The sequence below is a fragment of the Volvox carteri genome (genome assembly GCF_000143455.1).
Source record: "Volvox carteri f. nagariensis unplaced genomic scaffold VOLCAscaffold_99, whole genome shotgun sequence".
In the NCBI taxonomy this organism is placed as follows: Eukaryota; Viridiplantae; Chlorophyta; class Chlorophyceae; order Chlamydomonadales; family Volvocaceae; genus Volvox; species Volvox carteri.
Window position 1 is genome coordinate 236,046 of NW_003307642.1, and position 14,887 is coordinate 250,932.

The 14,887-nt window shown below is 55.4% G+C and overlaps 3 protein-coding genes across 3 annotated transcripts; 1 reads left to right on the forward strand and 2 right to left on the reverse strand.

Moving 5' to 3' along the window:
* Positions 1-47: 47 nt before the first annotated feature.
* VOLCADRAFT_84542 (uncharacterized protein) lies at positions 48-4,145 on the reverse strand. The gene is made up of 8 exons (XM_002958599.1): positions 3,937-4,145; positions 3,519-3,788; positions 3,109-3,313; positions 2,909-3,015; positions 1,571-1,807; positions 1,237-1,491; positions 797-1,107; positions 48-721 (listed from the first exon to the last, which is right to left on the reverse strand). The coding sequence occupies exons 2-8, from the start codon at positions 3,774-3,776 to the stop codon at positions 406-408; spliced, it is 1,689 nt and encodes a 562-aa protein (XP_002958645.1). The 5' UTR covers positions 3,777-3,788; positions 3,937-4,145; the 3' UTR covers positions 48-405.
* Positions 4,146-5,137: 992 nt separating this feature from the next.
* On the reverse strand, positions 5,138-10,906 carry VOLCADRAFT_84545 (uncharacterized protein; the record flags this gene model as incomplete). The annotated part of the gene is made up of 9 exons (XM_002958600.1): positions 5,138-5,571; positions 6,965-7,123; positions 7,896-8,092; positions 8,196-8,313; positions 8,626-8,771; positions 9,145-9,252; positions 9,696-9,800; positions 10,060-10,134; positions 10,622-10,906. The coding sequence occupies 9 exons, from the start codon at positions 10,904-10,906 to the stop codon at positions 5,400-5,402; spliced, it is 1,365 nt and encodes a 454-aa protein (XP_002958646.1). The 3' UTR covers positions 5,138-5,399.
* Positions 10,907-11,850: 944 nt separating this feature from the next.
* VOLCADRAFT_99932 (uncharacterized protein) lies at positions 11,851-13,702 on the forward strand (the record flags this gene model as incomplete). The annotated part of the gene is made up of 5 exons (XM_002958579.1): positions 11,851-12,222; positions 12,475-12,738; positions 13,200-13,245; positions 13,307-13,377; positions 13,430-13,702. The coding sequence occupies 5 exons, from the start codon at positions 11,851-11,853 to the stop codon at positions 13,700-13,702; spliced, it is 1,026 nt and encodes a 341-aa protein (XP_002958625.1).
* Positions 13,703-14,887: the final 1,185 nt, after the last annotated feature.

A 14,887-nucleotide genomic window follows, 5' to 3' on the forward strand; every position in this document is an offset into this window, starting at 1 on the left:
AATTGAAAACGATAATGCCCATACATGTGACTGTCAGTTTCTGGGGGTAAACCTTTCTATTAGTTACAATTAGATACCTCAGATAGATTGGTGCCCTTCCGGTAGGAATTTCCTAGCCGACACATATGAATGTTTTCATTTGACGATAGTTAGCGGAAACACAGCATTGCATCCTGCCGAGTCCTACAATTATCGAAACGCGTAGGAATTGTTGAATTCCAATCGTAAGTTGGTGACATAAAAGGTCACAATCGGAAAAAAAGACAATGTTATATAGAAACGTCATTGACACAGTTTCACTACCCATTAAAATCAGACCGTAGCCTCGACAAAAAAAACGGTCAAACCACAGTTATGCTTCACATCCCAGAACATGAAAAAGAAGCTGTACATAAATTTAGCCCATCACGCTTCCATGACATTCTCCTCTGCCAGCTCGACGTCCACAGCACTATCCGACCAGACGTAGAGCTTGCCGGGAGTAGTGAACTCGATGCCATTGAAGTCGCACGCACCAGCGACGGTGTAAGCGCCGGCGTTATTCCACATCAGCCAATCTCCGTTGCGAAGTACGGGCAACTGCACGTCCTTGTACACGCAGTCAGCGCTATCACAGGTGGGGCCCCACAACGTGGACGTGAAGGTGCGGATATCAGCCGGCTCCGGAAGCAGGGGAGAGCGAACGACCTTGTACGCGGGACTCTGCCCATCGTAGAGAATGCTGCAAATAGTTGGAAGTTCGATCAATACGTGCAAGTCCACAACCAACATTCCAAATGATTATTGAACAACTCACCAGTTAAAGCTGCCGTAGAGACCATCCGTCAGCCAGTAGTCCTTCTTAACAGCTCCATCATGCGCAACGCGGTCCCGCTGGCCGTACACCGGGGTCAGCAATGTGCTACTCGTCTCGGCGAAGTAGCGGCCAGGCTCCGCGATGACACGGACTCCCATCTCAGGCGGGAAGTGGGCAGCCAAAGCTGTGTTGATGGTGTTGGCAATCTCACCGAACATTACGTTCCCCATCTCATCGAAGTGGCCAGTAAAGCCGCCACCAATGTCGAGGAGCTCCATGTGAAATCCCAACGTGTGGGCCTCGTCGAACACCTATGAAACATAACAGGTCCATGCTTGCTTAAGCACTTGTTTGCAGCTGCAACCATAATCTTGCCAATCAGCGATGAATGTGGCATGGTAACATCATAATCAGATATTTTGTGTCTGGGTACAACATACCTTGCGGGCATTCTCAATAGCTCCACTGAAAGTCGAGAGGTTTTGGCATGCACTGCCGACGTGGAAACTAACGCCGACGACATGGAGCCCAAGGTCCTTGGCGGTCTGCAGGAGAACTGGCGCCTCCGAAACCTCAGCGCCATACTTCAAGCCCAGCGGGACGCGGGCATCGGGGTCGTCCGCGCGAATACGGAGTACGCACTTGAAGTCAGGGTTCATTTGAGAAATCTTGTAAAGCTCCGACACAGTGTCGAACTGCGCGAGCGATCCGATATGGGAATATGTTGCACCATACAAAGCTATGCAGGGCAACATAAAACCAGCAGATACTCACTGTAGTGTACTGAATGCCGTGGTCTCGGGCGTAGCGGATGTCTGACGCTCGTTTACACGGGTGAGCGAAAATGATACGGCTAGGCGAAACCCCCATGCGCAGCATCATGTCGAGCTCGCCCTTGGAAGCGCAGTCAAAGCCAGCACCCATCGCCACCAGCAACTTCAGGATCCCTGGCTCCGGGTTGCACTTGACAGCGTAGTAAGGCATTACGCGGGGCATCGCAGCGCGCCAGGCCTGAGGGGACGAACGTTCGTGCACGAAACGTCAGCAACCACCTGGAGTTGGCAAGTCCTTCTCTCCCAATTGACCATTGGGAGGTAAGAAGGCGCCGAGGTAGCCACTGGCCCTCCTGGCCGGATGGCGCGATCTCTGGTCTCGTATGGTAGGCCAGGAGGACGCCACGTGGCTTTATGCTTGTGCTCCACACCAACTGAGACATTTGACAAAGACTGGCTTCCGAATCCATACAACGTTGCAACAACTGCACAACGGCCTTAAGCTTGTGTGCAGCTGCGCACGGGCTGGGTTTCGAAGCTTGGGCAGCACACCAAGCCCAACTACGCGCAGACGAAGACCAAACCAAGGACGGCACAAATTCACACCGAACACGCAGATGCATGCACACGCGGCACACAGAAACGGCACAAAGACAGTCACAAAAGTGCAGTGCAGGGCGCCCAGTGAAGACCACCTAGCTGCTAGACAAGAGAAAAGAACAACGGCCCAGTTAGTGGTAAAGGCGGCTAAGTAGTGGCGCGTGAGCATGCAAGAGGGTTACCAGGAGCAACAACAGGTTGGGTTGTGCTGTTTGCAACGGTGCAGGGTCTTCCGGCTCCTGCCGCTCATCTCCAAGCTCCACGCCATGTCTCCAAGATGCCAGCCGCAACCACCACCACCGCTCAGACCTTGCCCTCGGGAGGAAAGGCTCGCGCTTGGTGAGGCGTGGGGCGATGAAGTGCAGATGTGGTCGCTGATGGCAGGGCCCGGAAGACTCCAGGCCAAGCAGAGCAGCTTGATGCAGGCGTGGCGCCATGCCGCGGTGGATGGTGTAGTTGAGGACGGCGTTCGAGCGCGTGGTGGTGGTGCACGGTTCGGGTTGTGTGCGGGCACGTGTCAAATGAAAAAAAAGGTCAGGCAGGGCTAGCCTGCAGGGCCGAACATAGGAGCACAGCAGAAGAGCGTTAATCCGGGTCACACGCATAAGTCCGATGCGCTACCAAGATCATGATACGCCGCCACAGCATGCAAGGCGCAGCCCTGTCATGCTTGGCAAGCCGAACCCGTCTTCCCTGCCCAGTTTACTTGACGTCCGTCGGTAAAAAAATGTTGCATTACCTTAAACATGCGCTGTACGTTAGCAAGGTCGACCACATAGAAGGTGTCGTCTGGCTTGTGCTTTACGATGTGCTTGATTGCCTCCTGCTTCATACCCATGGGTCCACCTGATTGTGCACAGAATAAATTAAGACTGTTAGCAAACCCGTGCACAAGGCTTGATTGTTCGGCGAACACAATCCAATAAACAATTCGCTTACCCGACTTGATGTGCTCAGCCTTCAAGTCCACCAAGACTTGGGCTGTAGCAAGCTTTCCCGTCGCCTGGTACTGCCAGGAACGGAGCAGCTTCGGATCAGGGGCCGCAGTTGCCGGGCCGCGGTCCACAGGCTGAACGCTCCAGTTGTCCAACTGCACCATCTCCAATGCCTCTGCCTTCATATCAAGCATAGTTGGAAGCCCATACTGCATAAAAGAACAATTTGCAGATGTTAAAATTCTTGGCCTAGGAATTCTGACTGCGACTGTTGTCATCCAGTCATACGGGGATGCAGGTGCCATCGCAACAGTAACATTAATAAAAAGAATTGCATGCGCAGAGATCTGCAACCTAAGGATTGTGACCACCGGGCAGTATGATCTTCAACATTTGTCAACAACAGGAACTTACGGTGCCCGTCTTGCCCGTGTCGTTGCGCCAAGCACTCCTGGTAAAGGCGGAGACATCGCCAGTTTCAACGCTGACAACGTCGGGAACCAGAGGCAGCTGCAGAGACTGCAGGTCCACGCTGTGCAGTTGCGGCGCAGCAAGGCTTGCCACCGCAGCCGGCGGAGGGGGACTCAGGACCTCAGAACTTGTCATGATGACGCGATTTAGCCTGGGAGAGCGCACCGGAGGCAATGAAGTAACAATGGGATACCGTCGCATGAGGCCACAGGCCTTCCGACAGGTGGCCCACAGGTAAGAGCCCAAAAATTAGCGGACAACATTTTCCAAATGGTCCTCAAGTTTAACGGCACTGGTTTTAGTAAGTCAACCATGCAAAAATGCGAATGGCCGCCATCATTCCCTTTGCCACTTTCTCTACCTGTTGGAAAAGGAACCTGGTGCCGAAGGAGAGAATGAAGGCTGAGAACTTAGAAGTCTCAGAAGGGTCGAGCTTTGAGCCAATAAAGAAGTGGCAAAATTACGGGGCGCCAGCTTGGGCCGATACAGGCCAAGCGGTCCTTGCTCGGGGGGAAGTTGTGGATGCCGAAAGCGGGGCAGCGTCAAAATGCGTAAATATGATAACAATTTATAGTCGATTGCACACATACAAGAAATCAGCGGCACAATATAAGATGTCGATGCCAGTACGGCACATTTCCTGGGCCCTACAAGACGAGCAGCGCCATAGTAAGCATCAAGATTCTCCTTACTGCAACATCACTGGATGTACTTTGTTCAAGTTACTAAAGCAGTGCTATAACATATGGAACTGTGCTGTGTGATATATTTTGTCGAGTCTCCTGGCGGATTTTTATTATCCGCGTGCCCGCACCCCATAAGAATTGCGTTTGATTTCATATTCTATGGGCTCATCTAACTTGCGTCGTGATGTGAACTTTCTTCCTTTGTTCTCAGTTGTGTCCCCGGAATAGTCGAAAGAGATCTTTGGTACACGTGCACCTGCTCCCCTGGACACCATAATTGTATTCCTTTGCTGTTTATGAAATGCCTTAAAACTCTTTGTTACTGTGTGAGCACCCTATTGCTGTCTTTGCGCGTATTAATGGAACTCGACAAACCCGCGGTACCTCTGCTGTGTTGCGTCGATGCACTGTAGATAGCGCATTACGACTTCCTGTGCAGGTGATGTGCAAATGTGCCCTGCAGGTGCGAGGTCTGCATCCCAGGAAGCATTATAGCTACTGTGTAAAACTAGAAACTGTTCAGTGGTTTATGCAAGTTTCCCCCTTCACGCTTTCCGACCAAACCGTTTAGGTACAACACAGCAGCGCTGGGCCCTCCGTGGGCACGATGCATAATTTGTTTAACGTTTATGATGGCGGAGAACAAGGAAAGCTGCGGCCAAGGACAAGGGAAAGGAAGACTGTTGCTTGGCGTATCAACGCAAATCCGCAAATCCGTCAGGCACCCTGCCCTCAGTTCCGTTACCACAACACTGCGTGCGGCCCCACAACAAGGCCGCACAGTGACTGTAAGCCTGCACGCTGTGAGCTCGCGGGACGTCAGCGTTTGCGCCTGGATTCAATCAGTGGCAAGAACACGCAGCAGAAACGGAAACTCTCCGTACGTCTTACACGAATGTCCTGCGATGCCGTTCACCCACGTATGTGTTTGTCGGGCATATGCATTTCCGCCCTGTCTGGGTCTGCCGTTTCCAAAACTCCTAAGCGGGGAAGCCCGCCCGCAAGAAGCCTGCCCGCGGTGCACACGGCCACCCCCGGGCAACACAGCCACAGGTGTGCACCTTGCGTGCAGTAGCAATCACAGTTGCAGTCCTGGCCAGCTATGCCATCGGAAGTCACGCGGGGAGCACCTGCGCTCTTAGAAGAATAGCTCCCTCTTCACCCGGTCAAGGATTGCTTCTACCCTCGCCACTAGCTCCGGCTCCGAGGACCGCAGCACGTCTAATGACGGTAGCGCATCGTGAGAGTCCGCCTCAGGCCCCGCCAGAAGCACCAGGTTGTCCGCGGTACAGGGCTTGTTTGGATCCCACCTGATGCCCGCGGGTGGGGAGATGTGAGCCCGGCACGTGCGGGTTGGGAGGAGGTTGGGGAATTATATGTTGTAGTCTCAGGGCGGGAAAACCACTGCCGACGTCCAGAGTTGCAACTGCTGTAATCCAAAGTTTCTACGCAACTGCCTTTCTGTGAACTTTACTACCGACATTTTTGGCCGTCATCACGTCATGTACCCTAGTCGTCCTCAGCGCGTTGATGTCCAGCGTTACGTCGAAGGGTGTTGTTGCCGAAAACCCTAAAACCCTGTCGTACTCGTAGTAGCCTCACACAAAGGAATTGTGTTAACCGATTGTCTCTGGCGAAAATCTGCCGCTACTGCCATACGTGAGTGCAAGATGTGCAAAGCGCTCCCGAAGCAATGGAATGCAAGGTATGCAGCTCTACCGGGGACTCACCTATTTAAAATACAGGCGGTAGCACGGCAACATCCCACCAAGGCCAATGCACGCGGGAAAGAAAGGACGGAGGTTAGCAATTACGGAAGCAGATAGAAGCGAAGGGAAGTTAGATGCGTGTATGTGATGGCATGGCGTGACTGTATGCGCCTAAGATTAAAAGAATCCAGAGGATTATTATCTTAGGGCAAGGGCGCGCCGAGGTTTAAGAACGGGGAATCTAGAACGGGGAATCGCCGAAATGCCGTATGCTGTACTTTCGGATGCCGTACTATTGGAAGGAGTTAAGGGAAGGTAAGGACGAGATGGAACTAAAGAGTAAAGGGCAAAGGCAAATAAAAGAAAATATGACAACTCAAGAAAAAGAAGGTAGAGGCAATGCAAGGACCTGAGAATGCCTGAGGGCAGCTCATGGGGAAAGGCAAAGGAAAGAAATGACTGTAACGCGGGTGGGGTAAAGAGGTACACATAAGCTATAGCTAAATTCCTAATATATAAAAGTTGGGGAGTTGGTTGTGGGGTATGCCTTGGGGTTGCTGGCGGGCATCATGGCATCTCGCAAGTCATCAGCGTAGGTCTGCGGGACCTCCCGCGCCGGGAGAGATGTGGGTGTGGGCGACATGGGGCAGGCAGGCAGGCAGGCAGGCAGGTGGGCAGGTTCCAGGATTGATCCCGACAAAGAACGGATAAAACGTGGCAGTTTCCTCAAACGTGGAAAGGGTTGATGTCCTCATGGCCATGGAGGATGATGGACACCAGTTATAGTTCATTCGGCAGAATCCACTGGATGCCTTACGCTGATGCATAACGCGAGGGATGAAAGACGGGACAGGCCGCGGCTGGCCGCCTGAAATCTTCGGTCTCCGCTACCGTTACACATGTTGCAGCTACAGCATCAGCACCAGCAGCATCAGCACCAGCAGCCATGACCCAGTTCCGCCGCTGGCGTATCCCCGCGCCACGGCACACGCACCTTGTGAAGGTGAGGTGGGCCGTGCTTCGCATAAGGCCCTTATCGCCCCCGGGCGCCACTACCCGCTGCGGCTCCCGCGCACTGAACCCCCTCCAAGCCTCCCGCAGCAGAAACACAATGTCGTCCAGGTCCACTGCAACGCCCTCGTCGCTGCCGAACCTGAAACAAACAATGGCACATATGGACTGATGTGTGCCCACATGACGTCTGATGGACACGAGGCGCATGGCCACGCAGGGGATAGGAGTCAACATGCCGTGGTGGTGATGAGGGGAGGAGGAGGTAAGCAGGAGTGGCGATAGGGGAGAGGGCACGACGATGAGCTGTTGCATGGCCGAAAGAGACGGCAGCCAGAGTCTTAGCGTGTTGTGATGTGACGTGGCGGATATGCCGCACCGCCGACTTATTACACAGCATATCGTCCATCTAAGTTTTTCCTTAAGGCCTTTTTCTATTTTAACGGAGTGAGCGCCGCTCATCGCAACGGCGAACGCAATTTGCAACGGCCCACCAGGTCTCACTCTTTCACCGCAACAAAACAATCGAAAACAAGCAGGGGCTGTCCAGTCTCATGTGCGTACATGGCTGCATCCGCTACTCTACAAAAAGCTGGCATTCCGAAAACCCCCTGGATTGCGTCGCGCCAGTCGCAACCACCATTATGCGCCCTCCAATCCTGGGTCCAAGTGGGCCTCCTACCTTTCACTGGCACCACCACCACCGCCACCCCGCCCGCGGCGCGGCCATGGTGAGTTGGCCACGCACCTGAAAGAGCAATGACCTTAAGGCCAAGTTCACACCTTCCCCCGTCAAGGTCAACCCCACTCCGCTGAGGATGCCTGACCGCCAGCCGGCAGACCACGGGGCCGCTGCGACACAAGGGAGCTAAAACCTCCTTGTGCTGTAACCCCACCCCCAAGACCGCACGGACCTTGCTCGCTCCCTGTCTCGCAACCGCTCCAAGGCTCGCTCGTACTGTACGGCAGTAAGCTTGATGATGGGCTCCCCCTCTATGGCATGGCTGGGTCCCGCCAGGCTGCACAGCACGTAGCCCGCTGCCGCCATGCCGAATATGGCAGGAGTGGTGCCCAGCACGGGGATGGTGCGGACTCGGAAGTTGGGTACGATCTGAACGGACATACATGCAGGAACACACGGGGGTGATTTATATGTGTATGTGTGTGTGCATGGAGGGGAAAGCGGATGCTCCCCCCGCTCCCTTCCCCCCCACCTGGTAGTCCAGGGGGTTGCCGGTCTCCATGTCCGCCAGACTGACCAGCTTGCAGCGGGGCTTCTCGGTGCTCAGCAACACCGGGATGCCGCCAAACACCCCGTGCTGCTTGCGGAGACTTTGTAAAAGGGGGGAGGCAGGGAGGGGGAGGGGGCCCGACGTCATGTGGGCTAAGGACTGTGTTCCCATCTGTACGGAGGGACGGAGCTGGGCGGCGGGGGGGAAGGTGAAACATAACTCCCCCTCTTTTCCCCCACCAGCCCTCACGAAGCCACTGCCCCGCAAACCCATCGACATCCCCCCAAAACACATACGCAGACACGCACGTGTGCAAAACCCCACATCACCTCCCCCCAGCACTTCCCCCGAGGTGCAGTACAGTAAATACACAGGCAGACACACATATGCGCACACACACGCGCACGCGCACCGCGTCCTGAGTGCTCTCGCCAAGGGGTCCACGGAGGACTCCGAGATGTCCACGAACTTGAGGCGGGTGGGGTCCGCCTTGGCGCCCGCCCCCGCCACACTGAGGACCCGCAGGCCCCGTCGCTGGCAGGCAGCGACCAGCGCTACCTTGGGGGCGGGGGGGAGAGGGCGCGGGAAAACACGGCTTTGTGCGCACGTAACGAACGTGGGGTAGGGATGGGGCGGTGTGGGCGGAGCGCTGGTGATGGCGGCGCCGGCCGATGGGATCGTACAGGGGTTTGTCAGTGCACCCCACCCACCCCGCTCACTGCCGGTCATAGCCGAGCCCCCCTTCCCCTAAGACCGGCTGCACCGCCACTCAATCCGAGGGACGAGCCCCCCCTCGTATTGGCCCCGCATTCCCCCTAGAATCCCGCGACGTGCCCTCGACACATGGTCGTACAAAACACATAAGGGGCCCTGCGTTTTTCCCCCTTGGCTGACGAGTTACCCCTACCCCTACCTCTACCCCTACCCCTACCTTGGTGTCGATGTTGTCAATGGCGTCAATCACGAAGTCCGGTTGGCCCCCCAGCAGCTCGTCCTCCGCCTCTGCCGTGTACATCTGAACGACTGCCTCAATGTGCGACTGAGGGAAGGCACCATCACCACCACCACACATTCAACAGACCCAGCGGCCATTACCCGCCGGCATTTACTGTTTGAGTTAGTTACAAAGGCAGCCGGGCTTGACCTTTACGACGTAGATAATCCTTTCAGCACCGCCAGCACCTAAACAGCACATACAGCCCGTCTGCACTGCTACAGCTGGATATCAATGACCTCAATCCTACGAGACCAGACACGACGACTACACCACAAAGAATGTCGGTAACGTGTTGGAGCTTCACTACCTCCGGAACCACGGGTACATGACTTCACCATCGATTAGGACTCACTAGGTGGTTTCGGAGTTTGGACGCCTTCCAGCAGGCAGACAGTTCATGTTTTCTGAGTTTCTTCGCATCACATGATATACCCCTCCCTTCCCCTCGTTCGTGGTTCGTCTTCCCTTCCCTCTCCTCCTCACACCTCGGGCAGAATCCTCCGGAAGTGCTTCTCCAGACACGTGGCCTTAGGGGTTCCCACGTCCTCGCGGGTGGCCACCGCGTGGCGGTTCAGGGAGGAGAGGGTCACCTGCGCGTGCGGGAGGGGGGTTGGAGGGGTGGTAGAGAGTTGGAGGGGTGGGGGGAGTTGGAGGGGTGGGGGGAGCGCGTTTGAGAGCTGGGAAGGGGTAATGCGCGGTGGTTGGCGCACACCACCACCACCACCACCATCATCAACAACAACAGCAGTAATCCTCAACCATGAATAGCAACTCCAACGAAGCCGCTGTCACCCGACCCGTCGCCCACTACGCCGCTTCATTCGACCCTCCCTCGCCGGCCCACCCTACCTGGTCAAAGTCAATCAGCCGCATGCGACCCACCCCGGAGCGCAGCAGCAGATGGGCCGCATGGCTGCCAACACCCTGGGAGGAACAAGAAGGGGGAGGGGTCGTCGGTCGGGGTGAGGGGTTGGGGGGGATGCCGGGGAAGGGTGTGTGTGAAACGGATGAAGCGGAAGGCAGGGCAGGAGCCTGACCAGGAGGGAGCAGGGAGGAAGTCTAACTGTAAGGGGGGGGTTTCTTGCTTCTTGCTACCATACGTAATGTTGACGACAGGCTGACAGCCGCTGCTCTGAAGGGTAAAAAGTGTCGGAGGACCAGGAGAAGGACGCAGCGCGGTCGCTCTGCACATGGTGACCAAGGGTATGGATACGGGGACCAGCTTATAGGCAAAGCACATTGCTCTACTGTGAGCCGTTGCTGGAGTTGTCACTGTGGAGGTACTTGGAATTTCCGGTGACTGTCGTACGCTGTTTCGGTTTTGTGGCGAGGTTTCCAAAAGACCAACTGCACCAGCGCATCTGGCATTATGTGTTTAAGTTCTTTCTTGAGAAACGCGATCTGCACTTACTCCAAGGCCCACAATAATGACGAACGATTTTGCAATTTCGAGTTGGCCTTCTTCACCAAAAAACTGGACGTTTCGTGTAAGCTGCTCGGTTAGAACCTCATCTTGTAGAAACTTTTCAAGTGAAGCTCCACCCGGCACGTTGCACTTCGCTGGGATATTGGAGGCTGCTTGCGCGGCGGCGGCCCTCCTGACGCCGATATAGCTGTAAGCTACGTAAGCTGCTCCCGCTCCAATTAGCGCTCCTGCTGTGAGATAGAGCGATTTGGACCGCCAGTCGTCGCTCATAGGGACGGTTGTTACTAACGACGGAAGATAACGGACTGCTAGATACAGAGCGTGGGCGCAACGTTCTTTATCTTGACAAGAACAAGTTCATTTTCCGATAGTGCTGAAACGAGTTCGTTGAACAGGAAACGCCTTGATCTGGTGCAGCATGCGCAAACTATAGCTTGCGTGGCAGAATCGTTGCCTATGGGTAACAAATTGCCATACTTCAGTGTTTCCGCCTAAGAGCTTAGTTTTGGACTATGGCGTATGGCTTATGCACCCGTACAGGCCGTGCAATTAGCAATGTAATTCACTACAACTTGAGCTCAAAGATATATACAAGTATATAGCGTTACGGGGCCTGGCTTGATATTTCATCATCACGGCTGTATGAACTATGAAGACCATCGGATTGGCTATAGCCGTTGGTTGCGTTTTAAAATTCGTTGTTGTGGATCGAGGAGAGAGGTGGCAGGAGGGTTCATTTCCCCAGGTTCCAGTGTTTCGAACGTCCTGCTGGATATAATGCATAGGGGAAAGGGAATGTGCATGGTGCTGGTTCTTCCCGTGGGCTAAAAAAAACTCTGTCGAGCCCACGGGGCGAACAAGCAGGCGAACAAGCAGGCCGCTAGACCACGGACTAAAATGCTCCTCGCATGTTGTTACCAGCGATTCCTCTTAATAATCATACAGCTACATCACCACTGGTAAAGCGTTGCTGCCAATTGTGCCTTGCCTTAGATGCATGGGATGCTAGGATTTTGTGACACCTTTACGCCACTTATCCGTACCGTTGTTCGCGGCGTAAACGTGTAACTGAGGTAATGTAGTGTATAGCAGGTATACATAAACAGTCCTCCATGCAATGAAAGTAATATGCTTGGCACCACCTCCCTATACAGGCATATGGCTCAATTCCTCGTAGAGAAATTCCTTCAAACTTATGTTATATAGCTACAAACATGCATAAACACCAGCTTATCAGCATCCCAGCATCTCATTACTGCGAGCGTGCTCGGTGGGCTCTGGATTACGCGGACATCAGCTTTACAGAACATAAGTGGCCCCCGATGCTGCACTACTTCGGGGCATTTCCAGCAAGCGGAACCCGGACAGTTCCTGTCCTGAAGTGTCCTGCCAGCTCAACCCGGAAGGCATGCGTTTTGACCGACTCCAAGGACATCGTCAGCTACGCAAACGAACGAATACTGGAAGCCGCTTCTCCTTTCAAATGCCCCCAAGCGCTGCCTAACGATAACTCGCAGCAGACTGGCAACCCACCCACGCCGCCCTTGTCGCCGCTCTACCCTTCAGATCCTGACCAACTTTGCGAGGTGCGCCTCCGCGACATCCATCCGGCTGCGAGCTCGCACAGGCCGTGGAAAGCTGCATTGCGGGAGTTGTTTAAATGGCCGGAATGCGGGCGCCCATCCCCCTCTGCTGCTGTTGCTGCTGCCCGCACGCGATCCTCCTTCCCTTCCCCCCTCCTTCCCTTCCCTCCCGACCCCCCCCCCTCCCCCTCCCTTCTCCTTTGGCCTTCCGGCCACACGACAAAATACACACACACGCACCAAACACATACGCAGGTTCAGCGGCTGGAGGAGCTTTTCGCCAGTAAGTTGGGTGTGTGGACCCGAGTGGTGGCCTACCATCACCTCTTCGCGGACCGGGACCTCGCACTGGACGTGTTGGCGCTGGGGCAGCAGCAGCCCCCTGCCCTGGCGGGCTGGAAGGCGGCACTGCTGCAGCGCTGCTTCCCCCTGGTGCGGGGGGCCATTTGCAAGGGACTGCGGGTGGACGAGCGGGGGGCGGCCACCTGCCTGGAGCGCATCAAGACATTGTTCGGGGAGGTGAGGCGTGCCTGCCCTTATGCACGATTTTGGCTTGGGTTGCAAGCCTTGCCGCTGGGATGTTGTGTTTGCGTGTGTGCGTGCGATGTTGTGTTTGCGTGTGTGCGTGCGTACGTATGATGTGTGGGACAAGGGGGTATATCTTCACCCGTGGCCGCTACCCGGCGAAACCCTGCCTTTCCCGGTATTTCGGGGCACCCTCATTTAGTCACCCTAGTCAACTTCTCAGTGGATCGCTTAGGTTCCGCACCCACCACCAGCATCCAACGGAATCTGCCGGATCGACGGCGGCCCAACTCCATACCTGGTCAGCTCGCAAGTTAACTTTATCCCAGGTCACCACCGTCCATCGACTAGGGGCACTATCACCTTCCACCCAATCGGAAGGATTTTCGACCCTGACCGGTCTCGATCCCGGGGGCGTATGTATGCATGTCCATATGTGTGTCTCACATGACCAGCTTGTCTTATGTGACACCAGGACGAGCGAGGGAAGGGCAGTAGAAGGTCCGTCCGTTATGCAGTCGTGCGCTCCTCCCCGCCCTACCAACCCATCATCAGCCACCAGGGCGTGCAGACAGACCCTCTGGACAGACCCACGCATACAAGAACAACTCGGCCAATCTCTTTGTGCTGTCCGTGAGCCCCTAACCCCGTCCTCGGGTGGCCTCCCTCCTCCCCTTCCTGGCAGGTTGGCGGAATGCTTGAGCGGGGCGGGGGCCGCTACCTGGTGGGGGACCAATTCACCGCCGCGGACCTTACCTTCGCAGCCATGGTCGCCATCGTGCTCATGCCCGAACAGTACGGCGCGTACCTGGGCCCTCTAGACGCCTGGCCTCAGGAACTGCCTTTCCGGGAGCTTCGTGACACGGCCGCGGGTCGCCATGCCCTGAGGATGTATGCCGTCCACCGCAGGGTGAACTGCTGGGGGCAGTGTGTTGGTTGGGCGGTGAATGGGGAATGACTGGGAGAGGGGGCCCGCCCGCATGGGAGACATAAAAGGAGGGGGGCGGGGATTAGGAAAACTTATGCGAGGCGATGTGATGTCTCAATTTGAACGCAAACTTGGAATCGAAATCTCCGAAAAGATGGAGCCCTACCGTGAGGAGGAGGGGTGAGGAGGGGTGGGAAGCAGCAGCAGCAGCAGACGCAGCCAGAGGGGGGTGCCCCGGAGGTGAGAAGGGAGCTCCAGCTCCTTTTCCAGTTTTGCGCGATTGTAGGGTTGCCCTTGTCCTCGCGGTGATGTGTGAGTTTATGTTGACTCCGGGGGGAAGACGAGCAGGTGGCCGTGTGACGGGAAGAGGAGACATGTCTATATCGGCCTACACGAGTTACCTTGCACGGACATGGACATGGACACCCGCCTGGGCAGGGTGGCTGGGGGGAAGCTGCTTACCTGGGCACGGCGGGGCTAGTGCTGTGGAGCGGGCAGTCTGGTGTGCGCGCACATGGGGGGGTGGAGAGAGAGAGACAGACAGACAGAAGAACCCTCGAGCTGACAGGGAGGTTGGTTATTGTGGAAGACTGGTCTTGGCCTTCTTGTTGGGTGTTTTAGTTGCATGGCTATTCCATTGCGGCAGATGTGCTACTTAATAAATGCATATGGTGACTGTACTGTATCTGTGGAAAAGGTCGAAGCAAGGTGAGCTCGTATGTGACATGAATGTTATGTAGTAATGGCGCTGCCTTCGCAGCAATTTTTTTATTTCGGTGTTGCGGCGAAGTGTTCCACGGGTCGGCGCACATGGATCGACCGGGCGGTGCTCTGGATGAGAACACTTTTAGATCAATTAAAGGCAGTGGAGGCAGAGAGGGGTGCGGTCTTTGCGGTTCGGGAATTGCACCTGTGTACGTGCAACTCGCGCCTTTACCGGCAGCTCGCTCACAGCAGTCTGGTTTCATGTGTAATATCGACATTCCTGCTCCTTAAACCAGGAGCCCTCATTCTTTTAGAAGAAATGTGCGGGGGTTGCAGCCCTTGCGCAGGATGTATTGATGCAAGGCATTTGAGAAGGGGTGCAAAGCCGGCGAGGAGGTAAAACCCAGTGCTCACGTGCTGCTGCTCCGAGGACTCAAATTACGAGGAGTGTACGGCATTCAACCGTGTACAAATATACATACGGCTGCAGGCGGTCCGTTGTCCAAGGCT